Source organism: Salvelinus fontinalis, chromosome 30, assembly GCF_029448725.1.
Source record: "Salvelinus fontinalis isolate EN_2023a chromosome 30, ASM2944872v1, whole genome shotgun sequence".
In the NCBI taxonomy this organism is placed as follows: Eukaryota; Metazoa; Chordata; class Actinopteri; order Salmoniformes; family Salmonidae; genus Salvelinus; species Salvelinus fontinalis.
The window spans coordinates 23,246,779-23,272,343 of NC_074694.1; the positions used below are offsets into that span (position 1 = coordinate 23,246,779).

At 41.4% G+C, this 25,565-nt stretch overlaps 1 protein-coding gene across 3 annotated transcripts in view; it reads right to left on the reverse strand.

Moving 5' to 3' along the window:
* Positions 1-25,565, reverse strand: part of galnt2 (UDP-N-acetyl-alpha-D-galactosamine:polypeptide N-acetylgalactosaminyltransferase 2) — a 100,878-nt gene that overhangs the window by 18,616 nt on the left and 56,697 nt on the right. For all 3 annotated transcript variants that reach the window (XM_055890075.1, XM_055890073.1, XM_055890074.1), the window contains exons 2-3: positions 14,213-14,303; positions 4,533-4,686 (exon numbers count right to left, since the gene is read on the reverse strand). In XM_055890075.1, coding sequence (XP_055746050.1) covers positions 4,533-4,686; positions 14,213-14,303 — 245 coding nt within the window. The remainder of the gene's footprint in view (positions 1-4,532; positions 4,687-14,212; positions 14,304-25,565) is intronic.

The window sequence follows — 25,565 nt, forward strand, 5'->3', positions numbered from 1 at the left end:
TTCAGTCTGGTTCCTGATGACTGTAATATTTCAGTCTGGTTCCTGATGACTGTAATATTTCAGTCTGGTTCCTGATGACTGTAATATTTCAGTCTGGTTCCTGATGACTGTAATATTTCAGTCTGGTTCCTGATGACTGTAATATTTCAGTCTGGTTCCTGATGACTGTAATATTTCAGTCTGGTTCCTGATGACTGTAATATTTCAGTCTGGTTCCTGATGACTGTAATATTTCAGTCTGGTTCCTGATGACTGTAATATTTCAGTCTGGTTCCTGATGACTGTAATATTTCAGTCTGGTTCCTGATGACTGTAATATTTCAGTCTGGTTCCTGATGACTGTAATATTTCAGTCTGGTTCCTGATGACTGTAATATTTCAGTCTGGTTCCTGATGACCGTAATATTTTAGTCTGGTTCCTGATGACTGTAATATTTCAGTCTGGTTCCTGATGACTGTAATATTTCAGTCTGGTTCCTGATGACTGTAATATTTCAGTCTGGTTCCTGATGACTGTAATATTTCAGTCTGGTTCCTGATGACTGTAATATTTCAGTCTGGTTCCTGATGACTGTAATATTCAGTCTGGTTCCCGATGACTGCAATATTGCCAGTAGAAGTGACCCTGCATTCCATTTGGAGAACTTTCCTGCAGACGCACTGACCACAGCCAGAAGCAGGCGTCAGTTCCTGAACTGCAACTCCTGACAAAGTATGGGCAGACTTGTCAGAAGGATCAATAGGAAGCCTGTGCTGGGACACAGACATCCCTGACAAGACTTCCTGCATACCTGCCCCAGTCATAAACCACAGACCTATGTAATGTATGGGGGAGTGGCTAAATGCTTAGTGTATTACACATGAATGAGATAGTCACATCCTATAACTTCGAGAGCAAATTTTAGGTACTTTAAGGGATCTTTAAGGTCTTTGCAAAGACAGAGTTGAGTAACTTCCAGCTCTTTAGCTCGTGGGACCCACAGACGATAACGAGAGATGGTGAACTCTGTGTTAGCTAAGAACACCACAGGCCTCCCCAAACCGTTACTGGTGACTTAAGTCACCTATAGTGCTTTCCCTAGTGATTCCAAAATCTGTATATAAATTGGATATTTTACATTAATCTAATGTAAGAAGCACAATTTACTTATTTTTTGGACTGGAATGTATTTGTCCTGCAGCTCCAGGAACAACCATAATCAAGCTACTGATTCATCTAGAACATGCGGGGACAAGAATGTTTGTCCAAGTCCAGCAAAAATGTCATGAGAAATTAGCAGGAAAATAATTCATTATGCAGAGAAAATGATGATTAAACCTGTGGATGGTTAAAAATGGCCATTTTACATTTGTTTACATTTTACATTTACATTTAAGTCATTTAGCAGACGCTCTTATCCAGAGCGACTTACAAATTGGAAAGTTCATACATATTCACCCTGGTCCCCCCGTGGGAATTGAACCCACAACCCTGGCGTTGCAAGCGCCATGCTCTACCAACTGAGCCACACGGGTTGTTACTGTCAACTGAACGATTGCCCAAAATTCCAATTACATATGCAGGTACAGTATGAGCAGTTGTCTAGATTCTAGAGGCAACTGCTTTGAGTGACACACAAATACATATTTTACTCACACCCATAATCATATTTTTGAATAATCAGGCTTTAATTGCAGACGGCAATGACTTATAAATATGTATCGACTTCCAGAGATTTTTGTTTTGTTTACCGCCCAGTGCCCACCCACTATTATATTTGCATCAGCCAGATGGGACAGAGGGAGAAAGTGTTTTCACAGTGGCAGAAATGCTTACCTCAATATATTAATTTGTGGCCACTGAAGAACACTGCTGTCAACATGACCCACGAGCATCGACGGTAGAGAATATTTATCAGATGTTATGTTATATTTTAGCTAAATCAAAATGTTGTAGCTAAACAAACATTGCTTCAATGCCTGCTACATCTGGCCAATGTCATATTTGGTCCATGCTATGTAAAGTATCAGAAAAATAGCACGAAAACCTGCCAGGAATTAATCTGTGTAATCTTATGAGTCAACATACACAAGTCCTATATCAGACACCATGTTTCCATTTACAAGGAGTAGCAGACATTTCAATCCACCGCTGAAGCCCAAAACAACAACTCTCCGACTTACTCATGACATAAGGATTTGGCCCTCCTGTCCTGATATCTGGGCAGGGATAGTGCTCTAGGTCCCAGGGAGCACAGGGGGGAAGGCCACAGGATAATCAATTGTACCTTTGAGCACCACTCCTTGGGCTGACATGAGGGCACCAATGTGGAGCAGGGGCAACTCCTGGGCCTCCAGAAAACATTGATCAAAATGCCAGAGAGAATGCCAGCGAGAATGCCAGAGAGGGAAAGACAGTTTGTTACAGCCACCGACCGCTCCCTCTCATTAGCATTCCAACACATTGGCTTCTATGCTCTGCCACCCGTCCTTTGTCAAATTGTATCCACTTTGATGGATCGTCCTGCCCCTTGCCACCCCTTCACTCTCTTCGATAGTTTCTCTTGTAACACACTGTGTCTCACGGGGCCAAAAGGCCTCGACATCAGAATACCCAAAGCAGTGGCAGATGACTGGGCATCAGAGATAAAAAGGTAAGGAGCGCTTCCAGTTCAATATGATATTGCATTATTGGGGAAGTCCCTGGGCACCTGCCTTAGTCACAGCCATTTTACTCAAAAAACAACCCACTTGGCCATGTACACCGTCCCAAAGAAATAAAGAATCCATTGCACACATGAAGACAAATCTCATGCTAATTCACTTTGCAAAGTCCGGAATTCAAACGTTATGGAAATCCGAGGGTATAAGAGAGAGGCCACAGAGGTTTCCCGGGGCAAATAAAAAGCAGTGATTCTCTAAATGGATGACGAGAGTGAGATGAATATGTTAAACTGACAGGGATAATGGATGAAGCTCTTCCAGAGTAGGATTCCTGTTATCTGAAGGTTCTCTCTGGAGTATCCATCTAAGCTCTATTGACCTGGCCCATCCAGAGACACAAATCAAGCAGGACATTGACATCGTTGGACCACAATTAAGTGATAATGCCCTCGAAGCTGGTGTTTGGAAGATATTTTGCCACGGGTGTTGTTAGGCCCAAGACAAAATCGAGGGCCGGCAAACCATGCAAATATATCCTCCAAACACCGGCTTTGAGGGAATTATCACTTTTATATAACAGGTTACCAACATATTAAAATAATGATTGACATATTGTCATAAAAAATATTATTTCGATGAATTTATTCATACTATTTCATCCTTCCACAAGATATAGTCCCGACACAAATCTAGGGTTGCTACCTAAGCCAGCTGCTCGTCCATTCTATCGGTCCGGTTGCCAGAGACGCGACCCAGCCGTTTGTTCTAAATGTTCCGTTGCCATACTGGCTGTAAATGTTCTTATTCCTTGCTTGCTACTTACAGTCATGTCAAACAGTGCAGCCAGAATAAGAGCAAAGTAGCTGTTATTCTGTTATTTGCGTTAGTTTATGCTGTTGTCTAGTGACATTTATTTGGATACATCCATTACAATAAGCTAATGATGCACGATTTCGCCTGGCATAGAAAATGTGCTCTCTCGTCAGGACACTGTTGTTCAGAGGAGCTAGCCAACAACAAACCTTACACAATCACTTCAAACTGAAACTGGAAAAAAGGCAAACTTGCAGCACATCGTTTCATTTGACCTGTTTTCTATTGATATTTTCAAGTTTATAAATTGCCTGGCTGGGCTGTTGAGACTTTGGATTATGCAGTGAGATGGAACAGAGTAAATAGGCATTTCAACGGGTATAGCTTTAGCAGGTGGACATTTGGAAGGACTCCCAAGTTCCGTATCTGTACGACTTGAGTAACTTGTGGAATAGACACCGGCTGGAATGCAGTTTTAACCAATCAGCATCCAGGATTAGACCCCCCTGTTGTATAAAGAACTACAGGCACCATCGATTCATCATCAACTGCTCCAACTAGGAAGAAAATGGAAGTTTAACTCGCTATCAATCTACCATCAGGACCACCCACAATAAGCCATCTATATGCCTGTATTTTTCCCCAGAGGACCTGCACTTACTTTGATCTTTGAGCAGTTTGTCTTCGAAAAGAAGATGAGTGAGCGAGCCAATTGGGAGCTTCAGATGATTGCACCAAAAGGTCTCTGCTAGACTGTCCAGTGTTCTTGTGAGGCTTAGTTAGGTTATATTGAGGCACCAGCACTAGAAACCCTGTTAAGTGTTAAGGGGGAGGAACAAGAAAGATGTACACTATATACTTCTGTCTTTGATTCATTTTGCCCTCCTGATAATCAGATGACAGCAGGAGTTCCCAGTTTTTCCTCCATAGGACATTACTAATGGGGAAGTTCACTGATTAATCACTTTACAACTCACTGCAGTAAAAACGCCATGAATTTGCGAAAATTATTTCATTCTGTTCCCATTTCTTCCTTACTTAATTCCACCCATGACAGAGGTTGAATAGAGACTTACTGGTCGTGTCTAGTGTCAGGGACTCCACGGTCCATCCTGAGCTTGTCACTCTCCACCTGATTGAACTTGTTGCGAGCGTAGGGATCCTGCCCCGGCCGCACCACCGTAGCACCGACATATAGGTCCTGGTCAAAGTCTTGCCACCTCACCTTGCCTGCAAACCAGAGTAGAGACACACGAGATTAAATAAATATACAGTACAGCAGTGTTTCCCCTATATTCATTTAGCAGCAGTTGCCACCACTCCAAAAAATATGTAATTTTGCTTTTAAATGGATAGTGCAATTTTGGCAATTAAGCACATTTTCTAGTTACCAATAATCAGATGATCCATTTAGTCATTATGCCAACGCTAGTTAGCAATGGCTTGCGAAACTACCTTAAAACTTAATTCAAACTGCAGACAGAGACATAAAAATGGTATCCATGAGTTCATCTGAGTAAATTGAAAAAGAGCTCAATTGCCAAAATCTAACACTATCCCTTTAAGATCAGTGAGACAAGTTACAACTTATATTTGTAGCAAACAGAGTGAGCAGTGGCCCGATTGAAAGCCACGAGCGCACAGCCACCGCTTGCTCATCATCTCCCTACAGTGCAGTGGCGCACATCAGTTATATTTCAGATGGTGTCAACATAATTCCATTTTTGCATTTTGGAGTCTCTTTATAAAAAGTCACCAGAAATAATTTTACAAAAAAAATAATAATCTCCCGCTACCTTTGCCACCCCTGCTGAAAAAACTCCTGGGGGAAACACTGGTACAGTGGACAACAGCATAGTAAATTAAGATATTCTAACCTCTTTCCCCCTTTCTGGGCAAAAAACAGCTGCTTGCACTTCATCAAGTGACCATCGTGTTTAGTTTTCACATTCCAGAGCTTAAAGATGATTTGAGAGCCATTACCAAACTGTAAGAGTCTGCATTACAAACTCCGTGTCTCTTTTGCTCCCTCTCGCAGGAGTGCACACTCACACAAGACTAGTCAGATTATTACACATAAAAAAAAAATATAAATTTTAAATATTTAATTGTAATGCTTGTCACAACAACGTATGAAAACAAAATGTCCCCACATACACACTGGATATCAATGCGGCTAAATACTAATGCAGCTGTTATGTGATTTTTTTAATTTAACCTTTATTTAACTAGGCAAGTCGGTTAAGAACAAATTCTTATTCAAAATGATGGCCCACCCCGGCTAAACCCTAACAACGCTGGGCCAATTGTGCGCCACCCTATGGCACTTACAATCACGGCCGGTTGTGATACAGCCTGGAATCGAACCAGGGTCTGTAGTGATGCCTCTAGCACTGAGATGCAGTGCCTTAGACCGTTGCGCCACTCGGGAGCCCAATGAATGAAGCCTCTAAAACATGTGAGCATTTGATTACATTGTCTCTCAGACAGGGTGGGGGCACGGAGACAAAAAAGACCATGAGCAATTCATCTCATGGAGCTCTGGCAGCCTGTTTCTGCATGATAATTAGGAGGGTATGAGAATAATCTGTCACTGATGCTAATTGTTCCACAGAAATGTAATGGTGAATTGCATGCCGGGGGCATTATAACTAGCTAAGCTTAAAAGGGGAAAGCAGATGACCTTGTCATTTCCATGATTAACATGAGCAACAGATTACTATTTATGAAATTAATGTTGCAATCTATTAAATGGTTCAGTCTCAGGTCATCATGTTCTGGAGCTTGATCTACTTTTGTCATCAGTTTTTTTTACATAAAATATCTTTACGTACATAACCCTCATTACGTTATTAGGGCATATGTTCATTTTGCTAATAACAGCAGTTAAGTCTGTATGGTCTGGTGGTAATAATGTACTAGACTTGTAAGGAGGAAATCAAATCCTCCACGCCCACTGCCATTCCTGAAGACCCATTATAGGCTGCAGTATATTCCAAAACATAAGGTATATAACAATCCCTTATAAAGTAGCTTTACCTTATCAGACCTAGGAACTCGTTCCTGTCCAGATCTGTGATCCTGCCCTCAGATACCAGTTAAGAACAGGTTGTCTCTCCTTTATTGCATTTCCTTTGATGTGAAAGTTCAACAGTTCATCCATCCATCTCTCCTCGGCTGCAACATTCCTCCTTTGGCTGTGTTTACTTGACAAAAAGCTTTTAAACATGTCACTAAGGTTGAAAGCTGTTTAAAAAGTTGCTCTTGGGTAATAGGAATCTATTCATATATAATAGCAATCTGAACAGGATCTCAGAGTCATGTCTACTTGTAACTGGCCTACACACAATACCACATAATGTAAAAGTGGAATTATATTTTTAGAAATTAAAAACTGAAATGTCTTGAGTCAATAAGTATTCAACCCCTTTGTTATGGGAAGCCTAAAAATGTTGCTTAACAAGTCATATAATAAGTTGCATGGGCTGTGCGCAATAAGTGTTTTTATGACTACCTCATCTCCGTACCCCACACATCTCTGTACCCCTCAGCAGAGCTTTGAATTTGAAACACAGATTCAACTACAAAGACCAGGGTGGTTTTCCAATGCCTCGCAAAGAAGGGCACCTATTGGTAGATGCGTAAAAAAAAAAAATAGACACTGAATATCCCTTTAAGCATGGAAAAGTTATTAATAACACTTTGGATGGTGTATCAATACACCCAGTCACTACAAGATACAGGAGCGCTTCCTAACTCAGTTGCCGGATAGGAAGGAAACTGCTCAGGAATTTTACCATGAGGACAATGGTGGCTTTTAAACAGTTGCAGAGTTTAATGGATGTAATGGGCGAAAACTGAGGATGGATCAACATTGTAGTTACTCCATAATACTAACCTAAATGAGAGTGAAAAGATGGAAGCCTGTACAGAATAAAACTGTTCTAAAACATGAATCCTGTTTGAAATAAGGCACTAAAGTATTTATGTCCTTGTCACGGACGTGTGGAAAGACGGACCAAAGCGCACCGTGATTTGAGTTCCACATATTTTTAATCCAACGTGAAACTACAAAAAACAATAAACCAACAACGAAACGTGAAAGTAGTGGTGCCACATGCACATACACAAAACAATATCCCACAAAGCAGGTGGGAGAAAGGGCTTCCTAAATATGATCCCCAATTAGAGGCAACGATTACCAGCTGCCTCTAATTGGGAACCATACAACCCAGCCACATAGAAAACCATTGACTAGAACACCCCCCTAGTCACGCTCTAACCTAAACAAGCTCTGACCCCCCCCGAAATGTGCGGACTCCGGCCGCAAATCCTGAAACAAAAATGGGGAGGGTGGCCACGGATCCGGCCATGGAGCTGGGTTGGACACTGGCGCCGAGAAAGGCTCCGGCCATGGAGTTGGGTTGGATGCCGTGCCTGGACTGGGCACCGGCGCAGAGGAAGGCTCCAGCCTTGGAGCGGGACTGGGGAGGCGCGCACTGGAGACCTGATGCGTGGAGCCAGCACAGGTGGCACCGGACTGGTGACACGCACTTCAGGGAGAGTGCGGGGAGCTGGCACAGGACGTACTGGACTGGGGAGGCGCACTGAAGGCCTGGTGTGTGGAGCCGGCACAGCCGGTACCGGGCTGAGAAGGCGCTCTTCAGCGCGCCTGCGCTGCAGCCTACTCCTCGCCAAAACCTCTCTCCGGTATCCCTCGTTGAACTCCTCCAGAGTTTGCCATTTCGGGCTTGTACACTCTCCGCTGCCCCGCCGACCACCCCTCGTGCCCCCCCCCCCCCCCAAAAAAAATATTGGGGTTTCTGTGGCCGCGGTCCCCGGCGTCGTCACTGTCCTTCCACCTTCCAAGGAAGGGTCTCACATCCTCCCATGATTTCCTCCCATGTCCAAAACTCCTTTACCTCATTTACACGCTGCTTGGTCCTGCATTGGTGGGATATTCTGTCACGTTCTTAAAAAGGACGGGACCAAGGTTCAGCGTGTGTTGAGTTCCACATCTATATTTGCAGTGAAACTTCTCAAAAGAACTATAAACAAGCAACAAAACATAACCTCAGTGGTGCTACAAGCACAAACACAAATAATATCCCACAAACACAGGTGGGAAAAATGGCTACCTAAATATGATCCCCAATTAGAGGCAACAATTACCAGCTGCCTCTAATTGGGAACCATACAAACCAGCCACATAGAAAATAAATGACTAGAACACCCCCCTAGTCACGCTCTGACCTACACACCATAGAGAACCAAGGGCTCTCTATGGTCAGGGCGTGACAGTCCTGAATGCAAAAAGTTACGTTTGTAGCATGTTATGGGTATGCTTGTTATCGGCAAGGGAGTTTTTCTTTTCTATTAATATAAATGGAATAGAGCTAAGCACAGGCAAAATCCTACAGGAAAACTTGTTGTTCAGTCGGCATTCCAACATCTCAAGCTCTTCATTCATGGACACTCTTACTGACAGTTGTGGCTGCTTTGTATGATGTATTGTTGTCTCTACCTTCTTGACCTTTGTGCTGTTGATTTTGCCCAATAATGTTGGTACCATGTTTTTGTGCTGCTACCATGTTGTGTTGCTACCATGTTGTTATGTTGTGTAGCTAACATTGCTGTGTTGTCATGTTCTGCTGCCTTATGTTGTTGCCTTAGGTCTCTCTTTATGTAGTGTTGTGTCTCTCTTGTTGTGATGTGTTTAGTCCTATATATTTTTATTTTTATTTTTTTTATCCCAGGCCCCCGTCCTCGCAGGAGGCCTTTTGCCTTTTGGTAGGCCGTCATTGTAAATAAGAATTTAATTGACGTGCCTAGTTAAATAAAGGTTAAATAAAAATAAAATAAAAAGACAGACACTGGGAGACATATTCACTTTTCAGCAGGACACTAACCTAAAACACAAGGCCGAATATACACTGGAGTTGCTTACCAAGACAACATTCCATGTTTTGACTTAAATCGGCATAACTCTATGGCAAGACTTGAAAATGGCTGCCTAGCAATGATCAACAACCAACTTCACAGAGCTTGAAGAATTTTTAAAAGAATAAATGCGTAAATATTGTACAATCCAGGTGTGCAAAGCGCTTCGAGAATTACCCAGAAAGACTCACAGATGTAAATCACTGCAAGAGGTGATTCTAACATGTATTAACTCAAGGGTGTGAATGCGATGTCAAATTGCATATTTCTTTGTTTCATTTTCGATAAATTTGCAAACATTTCAAAATTGGGTATTGTGTGTGGATGGGTGATATATTTTTTTAAATGTAATACATTTTCAGGCTGCAACACAACAAAATGTGGATTAAGTCAGAGGATTATTCTAAAATTGAATAAACAGTTTTTTCCCCCTCATCAATCTACATACAATACCCCATAATGACGAAGCAAAAATTTGTTTTTAGAAATGTTTGCAAATGTATTAAAAACGATATGACATTTACATAAGTATTCAGACCCTTCACTCAGTACTTTGTTGAAGCACCTTTGGCAGCGATTACAGCCTCGAGTCTTCTTGGGTATGACGTTACAAGCTTGGCACACCTGTATTTGGGGAGTTTCTCCCATTCTTCTCTGCAGATCCTCTCAAGCTTTGTCGGGTTGGATGGGGAGCGTCTTCGCACAGCTATTTTCAGGTCTCTCCAGAGATGGTCGATCGGGTTCAAGTCCGGGCTCTGGCTGGGCCACTCAAGGACATTCAGAGACTTGTCCTGAAGCCACTCCTGTGTTGTCTTGGCTGTGTGCTTAGGGTCGTTGTCCTGTTGGAAGGTGAACCTTTGCCCCAGTCTGAGGTCCTGAGCGCTTTGGAGCAGGTTTTCATCAAGGATCTCTCTGTACTTTGCTCCGTTCATCTTTGCCTCGATCCTGACTAGTCTCCCAGTCCCTGCCACTGAAAAACATCCCCACAGCATGATGCAGCAACTATCATGATTCACCTTAGGGATTGTGCCAGGTTTCCTCCAGACGTGACGCTTGGCATTCAGGCCAAAGAGTTCAATCTCAGTTTAATCAGAACAGAGAATGTTGTTTCTCATGGTCAGAGTCCTTTAGGTGCCTTTTGGCAAACTCCAAGCGGGCTGTCATGTGCCTTTTACTGAGGAGTGGCTTCCGTCTGGCCACTCTACCATAAAGGCCTGATTGGGGGAGTGCTGCAGAGATAAGAGAATCTTCCAGAAGGATAACCATCTCCACAGAGGAACTCTAGAGCTCTGTCAGAGTGACAATCGGGTTCACCTCCCTGACCAAGGCCCTTCTCCTCAGATTGCTCAGTTTGGCCAGGCGGCCAGCTCTAAGAGCCTTGGTGGTTCCAAACTTCTTCCATTTAAGAATGATGGAGGCCACTGTGTTCTTGGTGACCTTCAATACTGCATAAATGGTTTGGTATCCTTCCCCATATCTGTGCCTCGACACAATCCTGTCTCGGAGCTCTAAAGACAATTCCTTTGACCTCATGGCTTGGTTTTTGCTCTGACATGCACTGTCAAATGTGGGACTTAATAAAGACAGGTGTGTGCCTTCCCAAATCATGTCCAATCAATTGAATTTACCACAGGTGGACTCCAATCAAGTTATAGAAACATCTCACGGATGATCAATGGAAACAGGATGCACCGGAGCTCAATTTCTAGTCTCATAGCAAAGGGTCTGAATACTTACGTAAATAAGGCATCTGTTTTTATTTTTAATACATTTGCAAACATTTCTACAAACCTGTTTTCACTTTGTCATTATGGGATATTGTGTGTAGATTGAGAAAATCAAATATTTAATACATTTTAGAATAAGGCTGTAACGTAACAATGTGGAATGCACAGTATACACTGTACAGGCCATCAATGAAGCCTTATAACTTCCATCGCTCTCCTTGAGCAGAGCAGTCATAGTGGAGGCAGACAGAGGCTAATTGTGTCTGTGGGCTAGTGTGCTGTGCAGCAGATTCCTCACATATCAAAACAGTTCATATAATAGCATTGTCAATAAGTAAGATTGATTACTCTAAAACTGAGTGGTCTTCTCATCTTGATCCAAGACGAAACTCACTCACAGCACATAATACACTGTACACAACAGTACTGTATCAAAAGCACAAAGTGGTGGCCAGAGAAACAGCTAGCAGCATCATAATAATTAAAACCGCCATTAGTGGAGAAAGACATTCCTACAGGGACTGAGAATACACAGCATCATTCTCAATCAAAGCCAAATGAGGCATGTTCTGTACAGAAGTTAAGAGGGAGAGAACAGGACCTGCAGCAGAGTAGGATACAGCCGTCATCAGTATAATTAGCTTGTCTGAAGAGAATGGAGCCGCTAGGCTGTGACCTCCACAACGCTTCCATCCAGCCATGCTCACCCACACACACACACACACACACACAAACAAAGCAACAGCCTTCAGAAAATGAAAGTGTTACACAACCCAATCATAAACCTCTATGTAGAATTAATTTTAAGAAACAAGCAAGTTCGCTGAGACTTCACATAGACCTAATGAAGTTCAGAGCTTTACGGAATTAATTTAATACAACCTTGAGGCAAAAAAAACCAACTTGTTTTCTCTTCAGCTCGACCGTAGCAGTAAAACAATAAAAAATAATGTATGTGGACATCTACTTGTTGAACATCTCATTCCAAAATCATGGGCATTAATATGGAGTTGGTCACTCCTTTGCTGCTATAACAGCCACTCCTCTTCTGGGAAGGCGTTCTACTAGATATTGGAACATTGCTGCAGGTACTTGCTTCCATTCAGCCACTAGAGCATTAGTGAGGTCGGGCACTGATGTTGGGCGATTAAGCCTGGCTCGCAGTCATCCCAAAGGTGTTCAATGGGGTTGAGGTCAAGAATCTGTGCAGGCCAGTCAAGTTCTTCCACACCGATCGACAAACCATTTCTGTATGGACCTCGCTTTGTCCACGGGGGCATTGTCATGCTGAAGCAGGAAAGGGCCTTCCCCAAACTGTTGCCACAAAGTTGGAAGCAAAGAATAATCTTTGTATGTACTGCCAAATTCTCTAAAACAACATTTGAGGCAGCTTATAGTTGAGAAATTAACCTTAAATTATCTGGCAACAGCTCTGGTGCACATTCCTGCAGTCAGCACGCCAAATGCACGTTCCCTCAAAACTTGAGACATCTGTGGCATTGTGTTGTGTGACAAAACAGCACATTTTAAAGTGGCCTTTAATTGTCCCCAGCATAAGGTGCACCTGTGTAATGATAGTGCTGTTTAATCAGCTTCTGGATATGCCACACCCGTCAGGTGGATGGATTATCTAAATGCTCACTAACAGGGATGGGCTCCCGAGTGGCGCAGCGGTCTAAGGCACTGCAAAGCCGTGATTGAGGCGTCACTACAGACACCCTGGTTCGTATCCAGGCTGTATCACAACCGGCCGTGATTGGGAGTCCCATAGGGCGGCACACAATTGGCCCAGCGTCGTCCGTGTTTGACCGGTGTAGGCTGTCATTGTAAATTAGAATTTGTTCTTAACTGACTTGCCTAGTTAAATATTATTATTATAATTTTTTTATTAACAAACTTGTGCACAGAATTTGAGAGTAATAAGGTTTTTGTGCGCATTGCACATTTCTGGGATCCTTTATTTCAGCTCATGAAACACTTTACATGTTGCATTTATATTCTTGTTCAGTATACCTCATAACTCTCCACATTGATCTGGTACTGGCTGTCTGTATATACTCCATTCTTGTGTATTTTAGTTTATGCCTCGTGTTACTATTTTATTTTAAACTCTGCATTGTTGGGAAGCATTTCATGGTAAAGTTTACACCAGTTGTATTTGGCGCATGTGACAAATAGAATTTGGTTTGATTTTGATTTGATAGCAGATAGAACAGGCTAATTAAAAGGCAATTTTCACAGACATTCCATTATACTTTGGAGTCAAAAAAGGATTAATTGTACATTAGGCCATCTGGAAACGAGCTTAATTAAAATGGGCACCCTTCTGCAAATTCTTTGTTTAACTCAAACTTGAGTGTTAAGCCGAGTGACCTAAATAGCATAAGCCACTGAAACAAGACACAATTGAATATTGATAGGGGTATTATTTTCTGCATAAAATATAGGAAACAAAAGCAGATGGGAATGATTTTTCTCCCTGCCCTACCTATATAGAAAATATTGAATGTTTATGACATAAATTAAACAGAACAGCTCTCCCGCAGAACTACCTTGCCAAGGAAAGAATGTGACAGTCACAGTTATGATGGTAAAAACACTACAATTTATATATATCTCTTCGTACATGGCATGCTGCTTTTTTAAATGCAGAAAAAGCCTATAAAGTCAGCATATGCTTACACCTGAGGCTTAATGCATTAAGCAGCCCTGCTAAATTGGATCCCGGTTTGGTTGAGCGCACGGGCTTGCAAATTGTTACGACAGGGGCTTTTCTACTTAGGTGATTGGCCCGGGGACAAAGATCAGACACTTGTAAAAACACCAAGATGAATTCAGAGGCTTTTCATAGCATTTCTCTACACACACACACCTTGAATAATTAGCCCTGACCTTATGAACAGTAAAGGTAGTTTACTAGTTTTAAACAGAGCCACAGCTGACACCCTGCTCTATTGCAAAGTAGCTTGAACAACACATCAATTGATTTTCTCAATGGGACTCTCCTGCGCCTGTGTGTAAATGGAAAGTCTAATCAGAATGGATGGTGCTGTGGGATGCCTGGCTGGGCTGGGATATCTGGCTCTTACCTGGGGGGAGTGTCTCCAGACTGTGGGTTTTGTCATCTGCGTTGCTGTGGGCCTGGGCCTGATTTGATGAGTCAATAGCGTTCCAGTCATCCTGCCAAAGAAACACAAAGACACATGAATAAAGAAACAAATAGTGAAGGTAACTTTTTACATTCAGTGGAAAATATATTCTTGCTCTCTTCAGAAAAGGATGATCTAAAGATAGAAAATGCTCAGCCCCATGTTTCATAAATAGCAGTGTTCCTCAATGACATGTCTGAGTAGTTTAAACCGAGAATGTTAAGCACATTTCCCAGACTAATTCTGAATGCAAATGGTAAGAAAAAGCTTTAATAATACTTTCGTTTTCCTAGTTCCCAGTTGGTGTTATTGATTTATTAGTTCAAGGTTAACTGTGGAATTACAAATGCATGATTTGCATCGTCATGTTACTCTGGCAACGAGATGCCCCTGACCTAGCATTGGGCTGCTTCGAGAATCTTTAAAAAATGTAAGTGAGTTTGTCAAAAACATATTGATGAAGAAAAAGGTACAGTGATCCTATGACAGACAGTTCACCATCATTCAAGAACTTTGAACGTAGGCTACTTATCCAAACCAGATAGACAGAGGAAGGACAGAGGACATGTTTTATTCAGCTTAGGGCTCACAGCGATTCAAATAACTTCACAACTTGTATGTTGAGTCATGCATTAGACCTTCTCAAGAGTCAGACAAAAATAATTTCTGTGTGGTATTTTGGGTTAGACACAGAGTATAAATTACACCCATATACAAAAAAACAGCACATTTGATACAATCTAAATGGACAAAATACGTTGTTGTCTCCTTGCCTATTACCATCAGGATAAACTGATAGAAACTGTCTAGACTACAAAACCTGATGCAGGTGCTCTTGAACATTCCAATCATCGCCAGGTGCATCATTGGATCCACAACAATAAGTTGTGTGAGGATTCACAGAACGGAATGCGACGGAGAGGAAATGTCGATTGAGGAGTGGCTGCCGTTCTGATCTCACGGCAGAAACAAAAGCAGAAGGACAGTTAGTGACTAAACAGCCAAAAAGGATTTACATCAGTGTTAGAACATACAGGAGTTGTGTGCCTGCACAAAGCCAGTAAAGATTCCCCACACTGCGGGAGGCTTTGGCCTCAGCATATAGCCCATTTGATCATTCTCGCCTGCCTCCATAACAAACTGTTGGGAAATATGGCCGCGCTGACAATGAGAGCATGGGCCAAGCCAAACGGTGACACACTGCAGTGCTGCAAGCCTGTAACACAACATGGGCTGGCTTGGTAATAACTCAAGAAGGCCTCTTGCCAAGATTAGCAGTAAATAAACAAACAGGCGGGATGGTATGGTATGGACAGAGAGCAAGCTACTGAAGTCCTGTCCAGAAGCCCTCGCTTTACAAAACGCGATTAGCATCTGGTCTGGTCGACTGGTCCCCTCAGTCAGGCAAAAATGTACAGGTGGCTGTGGCAAAGAAAAGCATTTAGATGCTCAGCATTTGATCATATTAACTTATCAAAGTAATTCTCATATCTTATCAAAAATCTATATATTTAGACAGATGAAGATGAATGAGTACTTAATGTCCTGTGATTCACCAGCGATTAAGAAAAATTTGATGCATTTCTTTTAGAGCATAATTATGCGCTCTGACTTCTTAAGGCTCCTTTTTTCTCAATTTCCACCTGAATGATGCGCCCAAAGTAAACTGCCTGTTGCTCAGGCCCTGAAGCCAGGATATCCATATAATTGGTATCATTGGAAAGAAAACACTTTGAGGTTTGTGGAAATGTTAAAATAATCTAGGAGAATATAACACAATAGATATGGTAAGAGAAAATCCAAAGAAAAACCAAACGGAAATGTTTTATTGTTGGTCATATTGAAAATTTGCTCCCTGGATGCAATTCCTATGGCTTCCACAGGGTGTGCTCCCCATGTGTCAATAAATGCACAGTTAAGTTTTGTAACTTCAAAAACTAATAAGAAATAATCTGTTTTAGTACAGGGACACAGTCTTAGAAATTCGTGTTTGTGTGTGCCATTAAGACAGGACGCACCTGCTAAAATCGGTTTCCTATTGAACATACTTATTTCCGTAAGAAATATTATAGTTTGACTACATTTTAGGGTATCTGAGGAGTTAATAGAAACGTATTTTGACTTGTTCAGGGGTAGATTTTCGGATTCCTTTCTCTGCATGTTGAACGACTGGATTACTCAAATAGATGGTGCCAACTAAACAGACTTTTTGGGATATAAAGGAGGATTTTATCTAACAAAACGACACTACATGTTATAGCTGGGACCCTTTTGGATGTCAAATCAGAGAAAGATTTTTAAAAAGTGAATATTTAATCGTTATTTGTGAATGTATGAAACCTGTGCCGGTGGAAACATATTTTGATGTGGGGCGTCATCCTCAAACAATCGCATGGCATGTTTTTGCTGTAATAGCTACTGTAAATCGGACAGTGTAGTTAGATTAACAGGAATTTAAGCTTTCAGCTGATATTAGACACATATGTACCTAAATCTTTAATATCCAGAGTCAATTCATATTACAATCACCTTTGGCAGTAATTACAGCTGTGAGTCTTTCCTGGTAAGTCTAAGAGCTTTGCACATCTGGATTGTACAATACTTGCCCATTATTATTGAAACAATTCTTCAATCTCTACAAATTGGTTGTTGATCATTGCTAGACAACCATTTTCAAGCAGATTTTATTTAAAACTAACTCAGGAACATATACGGTCTTCATGGTAAGCAACTCCAGTGTAGATTTGGCCTTGTGTTTTAGGTTATTGTTCTGCTGAAAGGTCAATTGGAAAACTGGAAAACAGACTGAACCAGGTTTTCCTCTAGGATTTTGCCTGTGCTTAGCTCTATTCTATTGCTTGTTTATCATGAAAAGTCCTTAACGATTACAAGCACACCCCTAACATGATGCAGCCACCACAATGCTTGGAAATATGGAGAGTGGTACTCAGTAAAGTGTTGTATTGGATTTGCCCCAAACATAACACCTTGAATTCAGGACAAAAAGTGAATTACTTTAATGCCTTGTTGCAATCAGGATGCATGTTTTGGAATATTTGTATTATGTACAGGCTTCCTTCTTTTCGCTCTGTCAATTAGGTTAATACTGTGGAGTAACTACAATGTTGTTCATCGATCCTCAGTTTTCTATCACAGCCATTAAACTCGGTATTAAAAAGTCACCATTTGCCTCATAGGAAAATCTCTGAGCGGTTTCCTTCCTCTCCGACAACTGAGTTAGGAACAGAGTATGTCAGCTGAGCGGAGCATGCCCAATTCCCAAAGGCTGAAACGTTGTCCTTCTTGCCCGCTCTAATTTTGCTCCAGTAGCACTCACTTCACAAGCTCAAGGCATGCCCACCTCAGCATGCATTTGTAGCCTACTTGTGTGCTGCTATAGCCCCCTAGCTACTGTCATGGAGTTCACTAAATATTTTCATTAAGAAACTGATGAAAGACACAGGTGCTAAATCAAGGTGACTTACAAAGATGAGGACCAAGAGCAAGAGAGGAAGTGTGGTGATGTTTGTGCTCCCGAGTGGCGCAGCGGTCTAGGGCACTGCATCTCAGTTCAAGAGGCGTCACTGCAGTCCCTGGTTCGAATCCAGGCTGCATCACATTTTTTATTTAACTTTTATTTATACAGGTTTTACTCATTGAGATAATATCTATTTTCCAAGAGAGACCTGGTCACATCTGGCCGTGATTGGGTGATTGGGAGTCCCATAGGGCAGCGCACAATTGGCCCAGCTTCGTCCGGGTATGGCCGTCATTGTAAATTTGTTCTTAACAGACTTGCCTAGTTAAATAAAGGGTAGTCTCTACAATTAAAGAATCATTGTGGAATCTGAAAAGACATTTACCCCAAAAGCATGATGGTGTACTTACATGCTAAAAGAAAGGAACGAGGTGGGTAGATAAGTGCGTCATTGTGGCAAAGTATTTATAAACCAAAAATCAGATCTTCTAAATGTTTTGTTCATTTTCATTCTATTATCTATACAATAGGCCATAATTGATTTTGGCCCAATAGGCCTGGCATATTTCCACATTCAAGGTGGTTTCCATTTTGATTGGCTTATTTTGAGTAAAAACCTTATCTATAGAAAAAAAGAAAAACCCCTCTGCATGTTTGCCGAACCTGGCAAGAGTGGCCAAAAGGGTGTTTAGCATCCCCAGGGGCTCTGCAAATGTGGAGAGGATATTTTCTGCTGCTGGCCAGCTATCCAGGCACAATCGCATGAGCCTGAAGCCACAGACTGGCCAAACTCGTGTTTCTAAAAATGAATTTTATGAATTTTATGTATAATGACTAAATGTATACGTTTAAAGTAATGATAGGACTATAACTAACAGAATTCTACTCTGTCACTGTATAATGGAGTAAAATGTGTTTGAATCATAAGACTAGAATTCTTGATTGTATGTGCATAAAAAAGAGGAACTGTTACCAGACAAGAAACTGTGTCAGAAAACTTGTGACAACTGAACAGGGAAGGAGGTCTCCCCACCCAGGGAGGGGAGAAACTGTTGGGCTTGCAGTAGATTGTATAACATGTTGCAGGATATGATAAGCAATGTATGTGTTGGAGAAAACTTGTAAACAGCATTGACAGTGTTAGAGAGGAGGAGGGGCATTTATATGACCAAATGTGAGGTATAAAAGGCTATGTGCATGGTATGATTTTTAGAGCTCTCGTAAATAAACATTCTGACTATTGTAAGCTGGGACTCCGCCTGTTTCATTCAACTAGAATCTTACAAATTCTGGGTTGCAGACAGTAGTTTAATTGAAGTTCAGTTTATGAACATTGAGAACAAAATTCTCTTAGCAGAATTCAAAAGGCATTAATAAGTAATTGTGTTAAATTTGTATTTAATTCTAAATAAGTCACAGCCTATATGTGTCATTTATAGACAATCATTTAATACGACAAAATGCTGTTAAAATGCTGAGCACTTTATGTTCTTACTAGCCTGTCATGTCGCACTCGCAAATGCATTTCTTTGTAGGCTATAGCCTTGAAGTAATTGAAATAATATAGCCTAATTCATTTTCGTTCCTTAGGCTCCCTGTCTGGCTCCAGACCTATTTAGAGTGTTTATATGCTGTTTAATATAACATGTAGCCTATTTGAAATTAAGTCCGTTCTTACATTACCTTTTCATGTTTATTCAAATACTTTTCATTCAAAGCCATATGGTTGGGTTTCAATACTTAAACTATTGGTAGGTCCAGTCAGTCACAAAACTAGATGGGTGTTAATGAATGTAGCGAATTTGGAGTGGCAGTTTTTTTCCCTGTGAGCACAGAGCGGTTATTAGCGGTACGGGATTTCCAACCGCTCAACTCCGCTCACATGCTCTGGTTAGGAAGGATGCCTGTATCTTCGTAGTGTAATTAATCACTTTTAAATTTACTTATTTAGGCTTGCAATGACAAAGGGGTTGAATATTTATTGACTCAAGAAATTGTAGCTTTTCATATTTAAGTCATTTGTAAAAAAATTGAAAAACATAATTCTACTTTCACATTATGGGGAATTGTGTGTGGGCCAGAGACAAAAAAATAACTAAAATTTCCATGCTGTGCTTTGCTCTGCTTTTACATATGACACTGTAGTATGTACGCCCTGTTATGAACAGCAATGCTACCATCTATCTGCTACATCATTTATCTGATCTGGGACAGTAGTAGACTACTACAGTAAATTATATTCTAGTTTTTGGCCTGCCTGACTCCCATTATGTAATCTTTGTGATTCAGGGCCATTTCAGGTCTGGGAGTCAATTGGGGGAGAAAGCAGGTGTGAATGCAGAGAGCCCAGAGGAACATCCATCTCAGTTGGCATGGTATAACCGCACAGCAACTGTTCCCCCTCGCTGAGCCATACATGCACTGCCAGGGGGCATTAGCAGGCAGCAGCCAGACTGGAGGCTCTTTCAGGCTAGTTTGTGGAAGGCAGGCTGGAGCAGAGGGTAGAAGCAAATTCAACCAAAAATGTCCCCTCTTCTCTGAGGATGCTGCAAGCTTCAGTTGGTACAGGGAACTGTAGAACTTGAGAGTAGAAGAGGGTAGGGAAGAGAGTAGAAGAGGGTAGAAGAGGGTAGGGAAGAGAGTAGAAGAGGGTAGGGAAGAGAGTAGAAGAGTATCTTTAGAGTGCTCTTCAGAGATCAGGAAACGTATAAGACACAGCTGTTAGGGTTATGTAGGCATTTGTGGGGTCATGACAAGCTTGAACTACTGTAGAAGCACTTGAACTACTGTAGAAGCAAGCAGAGAATGCATTGGTTAATTGAACACAGATGGATTCCTCAAGAAGAGTCTGCCACTGTAACACTAAAACCATTTAAATATTTACAATCCCTGCTGATAGAACAGGTAGGAAGACCTAGCACTTGTCTTAACTGAACTATCCTTGTTATACTGTACTAAGATACTGCACTGTGTTTGCTTTCATTATCAGCCAGATCTGGAGTGTCGTAAAGTGTAGTGAGGATTTTGTCCCTTCATTACCGGGTTCACCAGGGCAAAACAAATAAGTTTCCTCAGAACATTGTCAACCAGTGACAGGAGAAAAACACTTGCAAAGTAAAACCATATGTCAATCCCGGGGTTGGTGTCTCGTAGAGTAAAGTACATATTTCTTTTAAAAAACAAGTGTACGCATATCAGAGTAAGAATACACTTAAGACTTATAATTCAGTGCTTGTATGTACACTACCGGTCAAAAGTTTTATAACACCTACTCATTCAGGGTTTTTATTTCTTTTGACTATTTTCTACATTGTAGAATAATAATGAAGACGTCAAAACTATGAAATAACACATTTCGAATCCTGTGGTAACCAAAATATGGTTAAACAAATAAAAATATATATTTGAGATTGTTCAAATATACCACCCTTTGCCTTAATGACAGCTTGCACACTCTTGGCATTCTCTCAACCAGCTTCATGAGGTAGTCAACTGGAATGCAATTCAATTAACAGGTGTTAATTGAAAAAAAAAGTTCATTTGTGGAATTTATTTCATTCTTAATGCGTTTGAGCCTATCAGTTGTGTAGTGACAAGGTAGAGGTGGTATAAAGAAGATAGCCCTATTTGGTAAAAGACCAAGTCCATATTATGGCAAGAACAGCTCAAATAAGCAAAAAGAAACGACAGTCCATCATTACTTTAAGACATGAAGGCCAGTCAATATGGTACATTTCTTCAAATGCAGTCGCAAAAACCATCAAGCGCTATGATGAAATTGGCTCTCATGATGATCACCACAGTAAAGGAAGACCCAAAGTTACCTCTGCTGCAGAGGATAAGCTCCTTAGAGTTACCAGCCTCAGAAATTGCAGCCCAAATAAATACTTCAGAGTTCAAGTAAGAGACACATCTCAACATCAACTGTTCAGAGGAGACCGTGTGAATCAGGCCTTCATGGTTGAATTGCTGCAAAGAAACCACTACTAATGGACACCAATAAGAAGAGACTTGCTTGGGCCAAGAAACACGCGCAATGGACATTAGACCAGTGGAAATTTGTCCTTTGATCTGGAGTCCAAATTGGAGATTTTTGGTTCCAAACGCCATGTCTTTGTGAGACGCAGTGTGGGTGAACGAGTGATCTCTGCATGTGTATTTCACACCGTAAAGCATGGAAGTGGTGTTGTTTTGGAGTGGGGGTGCTTTGCTGATGACACCGTCTGTGATATATTTACAATTCAAGGCACACTTAACCAGCATGGCTACCACAGCATTCTGCAGCGATACGCCATCCCATCTGGTTTGGGCTTAGTGGGACTATCATTTGTTTTTCATCAGGATTATGATCCAATACACCTCCAGGCTGTGTAAGGGCTATTTGACCAAGAAGGAGAGTGCTGCATTAGATGACCTGGCCTCCACAATCCCCCGACCTCAAACCAATTGAGATGATTTGGGATGAGTCGGACAGCAGAGTGAAGGAAAAGCAGCCAACAAGTGCTCAGCATATGTGGGAACTCCTTCAAGACTGTTGGTAAAGCATTCCAGGTGAAGCTGGTTGAGAGAATGCCAAGGGTGTGCAAAGCTGTCATCAAGACAAAGAGTGGCTATTTGAAGAATCTCAAATATAAAGTATATTTTCATTTGTTTAACACTTTTTTTTCATGTGTTATTTCATAGGTTTGATGTCTTCACTATTATTCTACAATGTAGAAAATAGTAAAAATAAAGAAAAACCCTTGAATGAGTAGGTGTTATAAAACTTTTGACCGGTAGTGTACATTCAAGCACTGAATTATACAGTATGCAGGGAGTTAACATGGTGCATGCATGCCAATGCCATCATAGCCAAGCTACTCTTAGGGGGAGGGGAGAGACTGAAGACTGAATGTCCACTTCTGCAGATGAAGCCAGCTCTGTTAAGAGGTTAGGAGCTGTGGAACCTCAAGGTTTAAGTGGGTTTCGATGGTGTCTCAGCTGTTCTAGATACATGGCTGAAAGCCCTGCACTGAACAGTAAGCACATCTCTTAGAGCTGGGAGGAGGAGAAACATTCCTCCTAATAACATCAGCCTGAACATCCCACAGAGAGGAGGCAGAGCAAGGCTGGCCTCACCAACTGTGCTCAGATGGATTATATTTGCCTGGCTAGACAGGGCTGCAGAACTGCACAACAGCATGTGCATGTACAGTACACAGAAGTCCCGTTATTCGGCGATAAATTGAAAGAGACCGCCAACACCATCTTCGGTTGCCAACTTCGGTTAGGTTAATGACAAAGTATGCATCTTGAGGGTATTCTTGTACACACTGGTCTATGGTGCTGCACATGCTGAAATGTCAGAGCCAAGCAACACTATGATGTAAAGCATGTAGTATTATGTTGTTTATACTTTTCGGCATAAAAACACAAGATGAAGTGTCTGCAAATCTGTGAACATACTAGGAATCTTGAAATGTTCTTATAGCTCATCTCACAAAGTGCAGGCTTTTACCAATGGACAACTGAAAAGGTCTTTACGTCACCCACTGACAGCAATGGAGTGATTTGCAAAGGTAATTTCAAGATGCTGACAAACTACAAGATGGTGATGGAGAGAAGTCAACCATTTAGGCTTATTCAAACTTAAAACAGCCATACAAAGTGATCAGACAGCACCAGATCAATAGCAGACCTCAGACTAAGTTAATATTTTCTAATTTAGCTAAAAGGTTCTCTATGTACTTCTCATGAGCCACACAGTCAGCCAGACTGCTCAGACAGACAGACACTGATGCCATGAATGTGACAAACCACCACAGCTAGACCTAACCACCACAGCTCACCATGGATGGAAAACCAAACAAGAAAACCTGCTTCACACGTCAACTGAAATAGGGTTCAGGAGGGTTCGTTCAACATACTGAAAGTTGCAGATAGAAATGCGATGAATACAACCGACACGATGTCCAAGACGCATGTTCTGTTGTACACAATATATGTATATCTTAATGTTCGTGAATGTGTCCTAGTGAATGCGGCCTTAGACATGGACCTTTCTGCTTTGCCCAGAACACTATATACAGCACCTTAGCTAACTAGAAAAAAAACTCCATAAAACACAGTGTAAAAAAACATTGAGCTTTATTTAACCCTCAGTAATGACTCAACTGGCATGGGCAAGTGAAATGCTCAGCACAAGCTAAGCTTGATCAATGAATCAATTAGAAAAATACATATACGAAAGGCTGTCTTCTGCCAAAACACTGCCTCAGATGGCAAAATTATTCGGTGCAAATAACCATGGCTAAAATGTTGACATTCACAGGACAGAGAAGATCTTTCACTTCTCTAATGTTCTCTTTTTTTGACAAGTTCTGGGGCTGATTTCAAACAGATGGTGGAGTAATCTGAAGTGCACGCTGGACAGGCTAACGAAAAATGAATCAAACTTCCTCCGAAATCAGACGTCACTCAAAGTCATTTGAGCAAAATTGGGTTGTTTCCTGCATATGTTAGCCAACAGGCTATCTCCCTCACTGATTGCTCAGCAAGTCTTTGAATCATCCCCAACAGTTTGAAGATTATTAGCCAAAGCACTTGCAGCAGGACGCCTTGGGCTGACTAGGATCTAACATCACACATCCTTATGGCCACCAATTGGGTACACCGCAAATTTGTCTCTTTTGGCTCATTCATACCGACGAGCCTCAAAGATTGTTATCTGGAAACTTGGCAGTCCAATGGTATAGTGGTGTATAATTGGATGGCTTTGTTGGAGGAACATGAGGAATGATATCACTAATGTTATTACAGCTAGGATATCAATAATAGATTAACCACCAATGGCAATGGTTCTGACAAACATTCCTATCATCCTTCTGTAAGACAACAAGCTGAAAAACACTAGTGAGCACAGCAGCAGTCTTCTTTCCTTCAACCAAAGAATCTTACAAAACATCCAATCATAAGACACTGGGCTGTTTTCAGATTTGATTATAAAAGCACTTCATAGCATCACATTCACTCAATGATATACTCAGTTCCGTCTGGTACTGGTCTCCAGGAACATGTACTTTCTTTTCATTGTAAAATGTGGACAGCACACAACGGTTTGTTTTTCAGGTGGTGAAACAATCCACCCAACAAATATTCATAATCATAGTATTTTAAAGTCATCTTGGGCCCACATGTCACAATGGTGGGCCTAGTTAAAATTGTCATATTTTGCCTGTCTTCTCAATTGCCAGAAGATTCAGACCCTACCATTACGCTTGTTTACGCTGCGCTGCACTGGGAACGGAATGCAATCATGGTAGCGTTAAGACACCGTGGAGCTGGCGCTAGATATAGATCGTGGAAAAATATTCAAAATTTTACCTTTATCCACACCGATATATCAAGATAAGATGGCGCGGGAGAGGATGGCTGACGTTTTACAGTCAGATGTTTATATACACCTTGGCCAAATACATTTAAACTCAGTTTTTCACAATCCCTGACATTTAATCCTAGTAAAAAATTCCCTGTCTTAGGTCAGTTAGGACCACCACTTTATTTTAAGAATGTGAAATGTCAGAATAATAGTAGAGAATGATTTATTTCAGCTTTTATTTCTTTCATCACATTCCCAGTGGGTCAGACATTTACATACATTCAATTAGTATTTGGTAGCATTGTCTTTAAAATGGTTTAACTTGGGTCAAACGTGTCAGGTAGCCTTCCACAAGCTTCCCACAATAAGTTGAGTGAATTTTGGCCCATTCCTCCTGACAGAGCTGGTGTAAGTGAGTCAGGTTTATAGGCCTCCTTGCTCACACAGGCTTTTTCAGT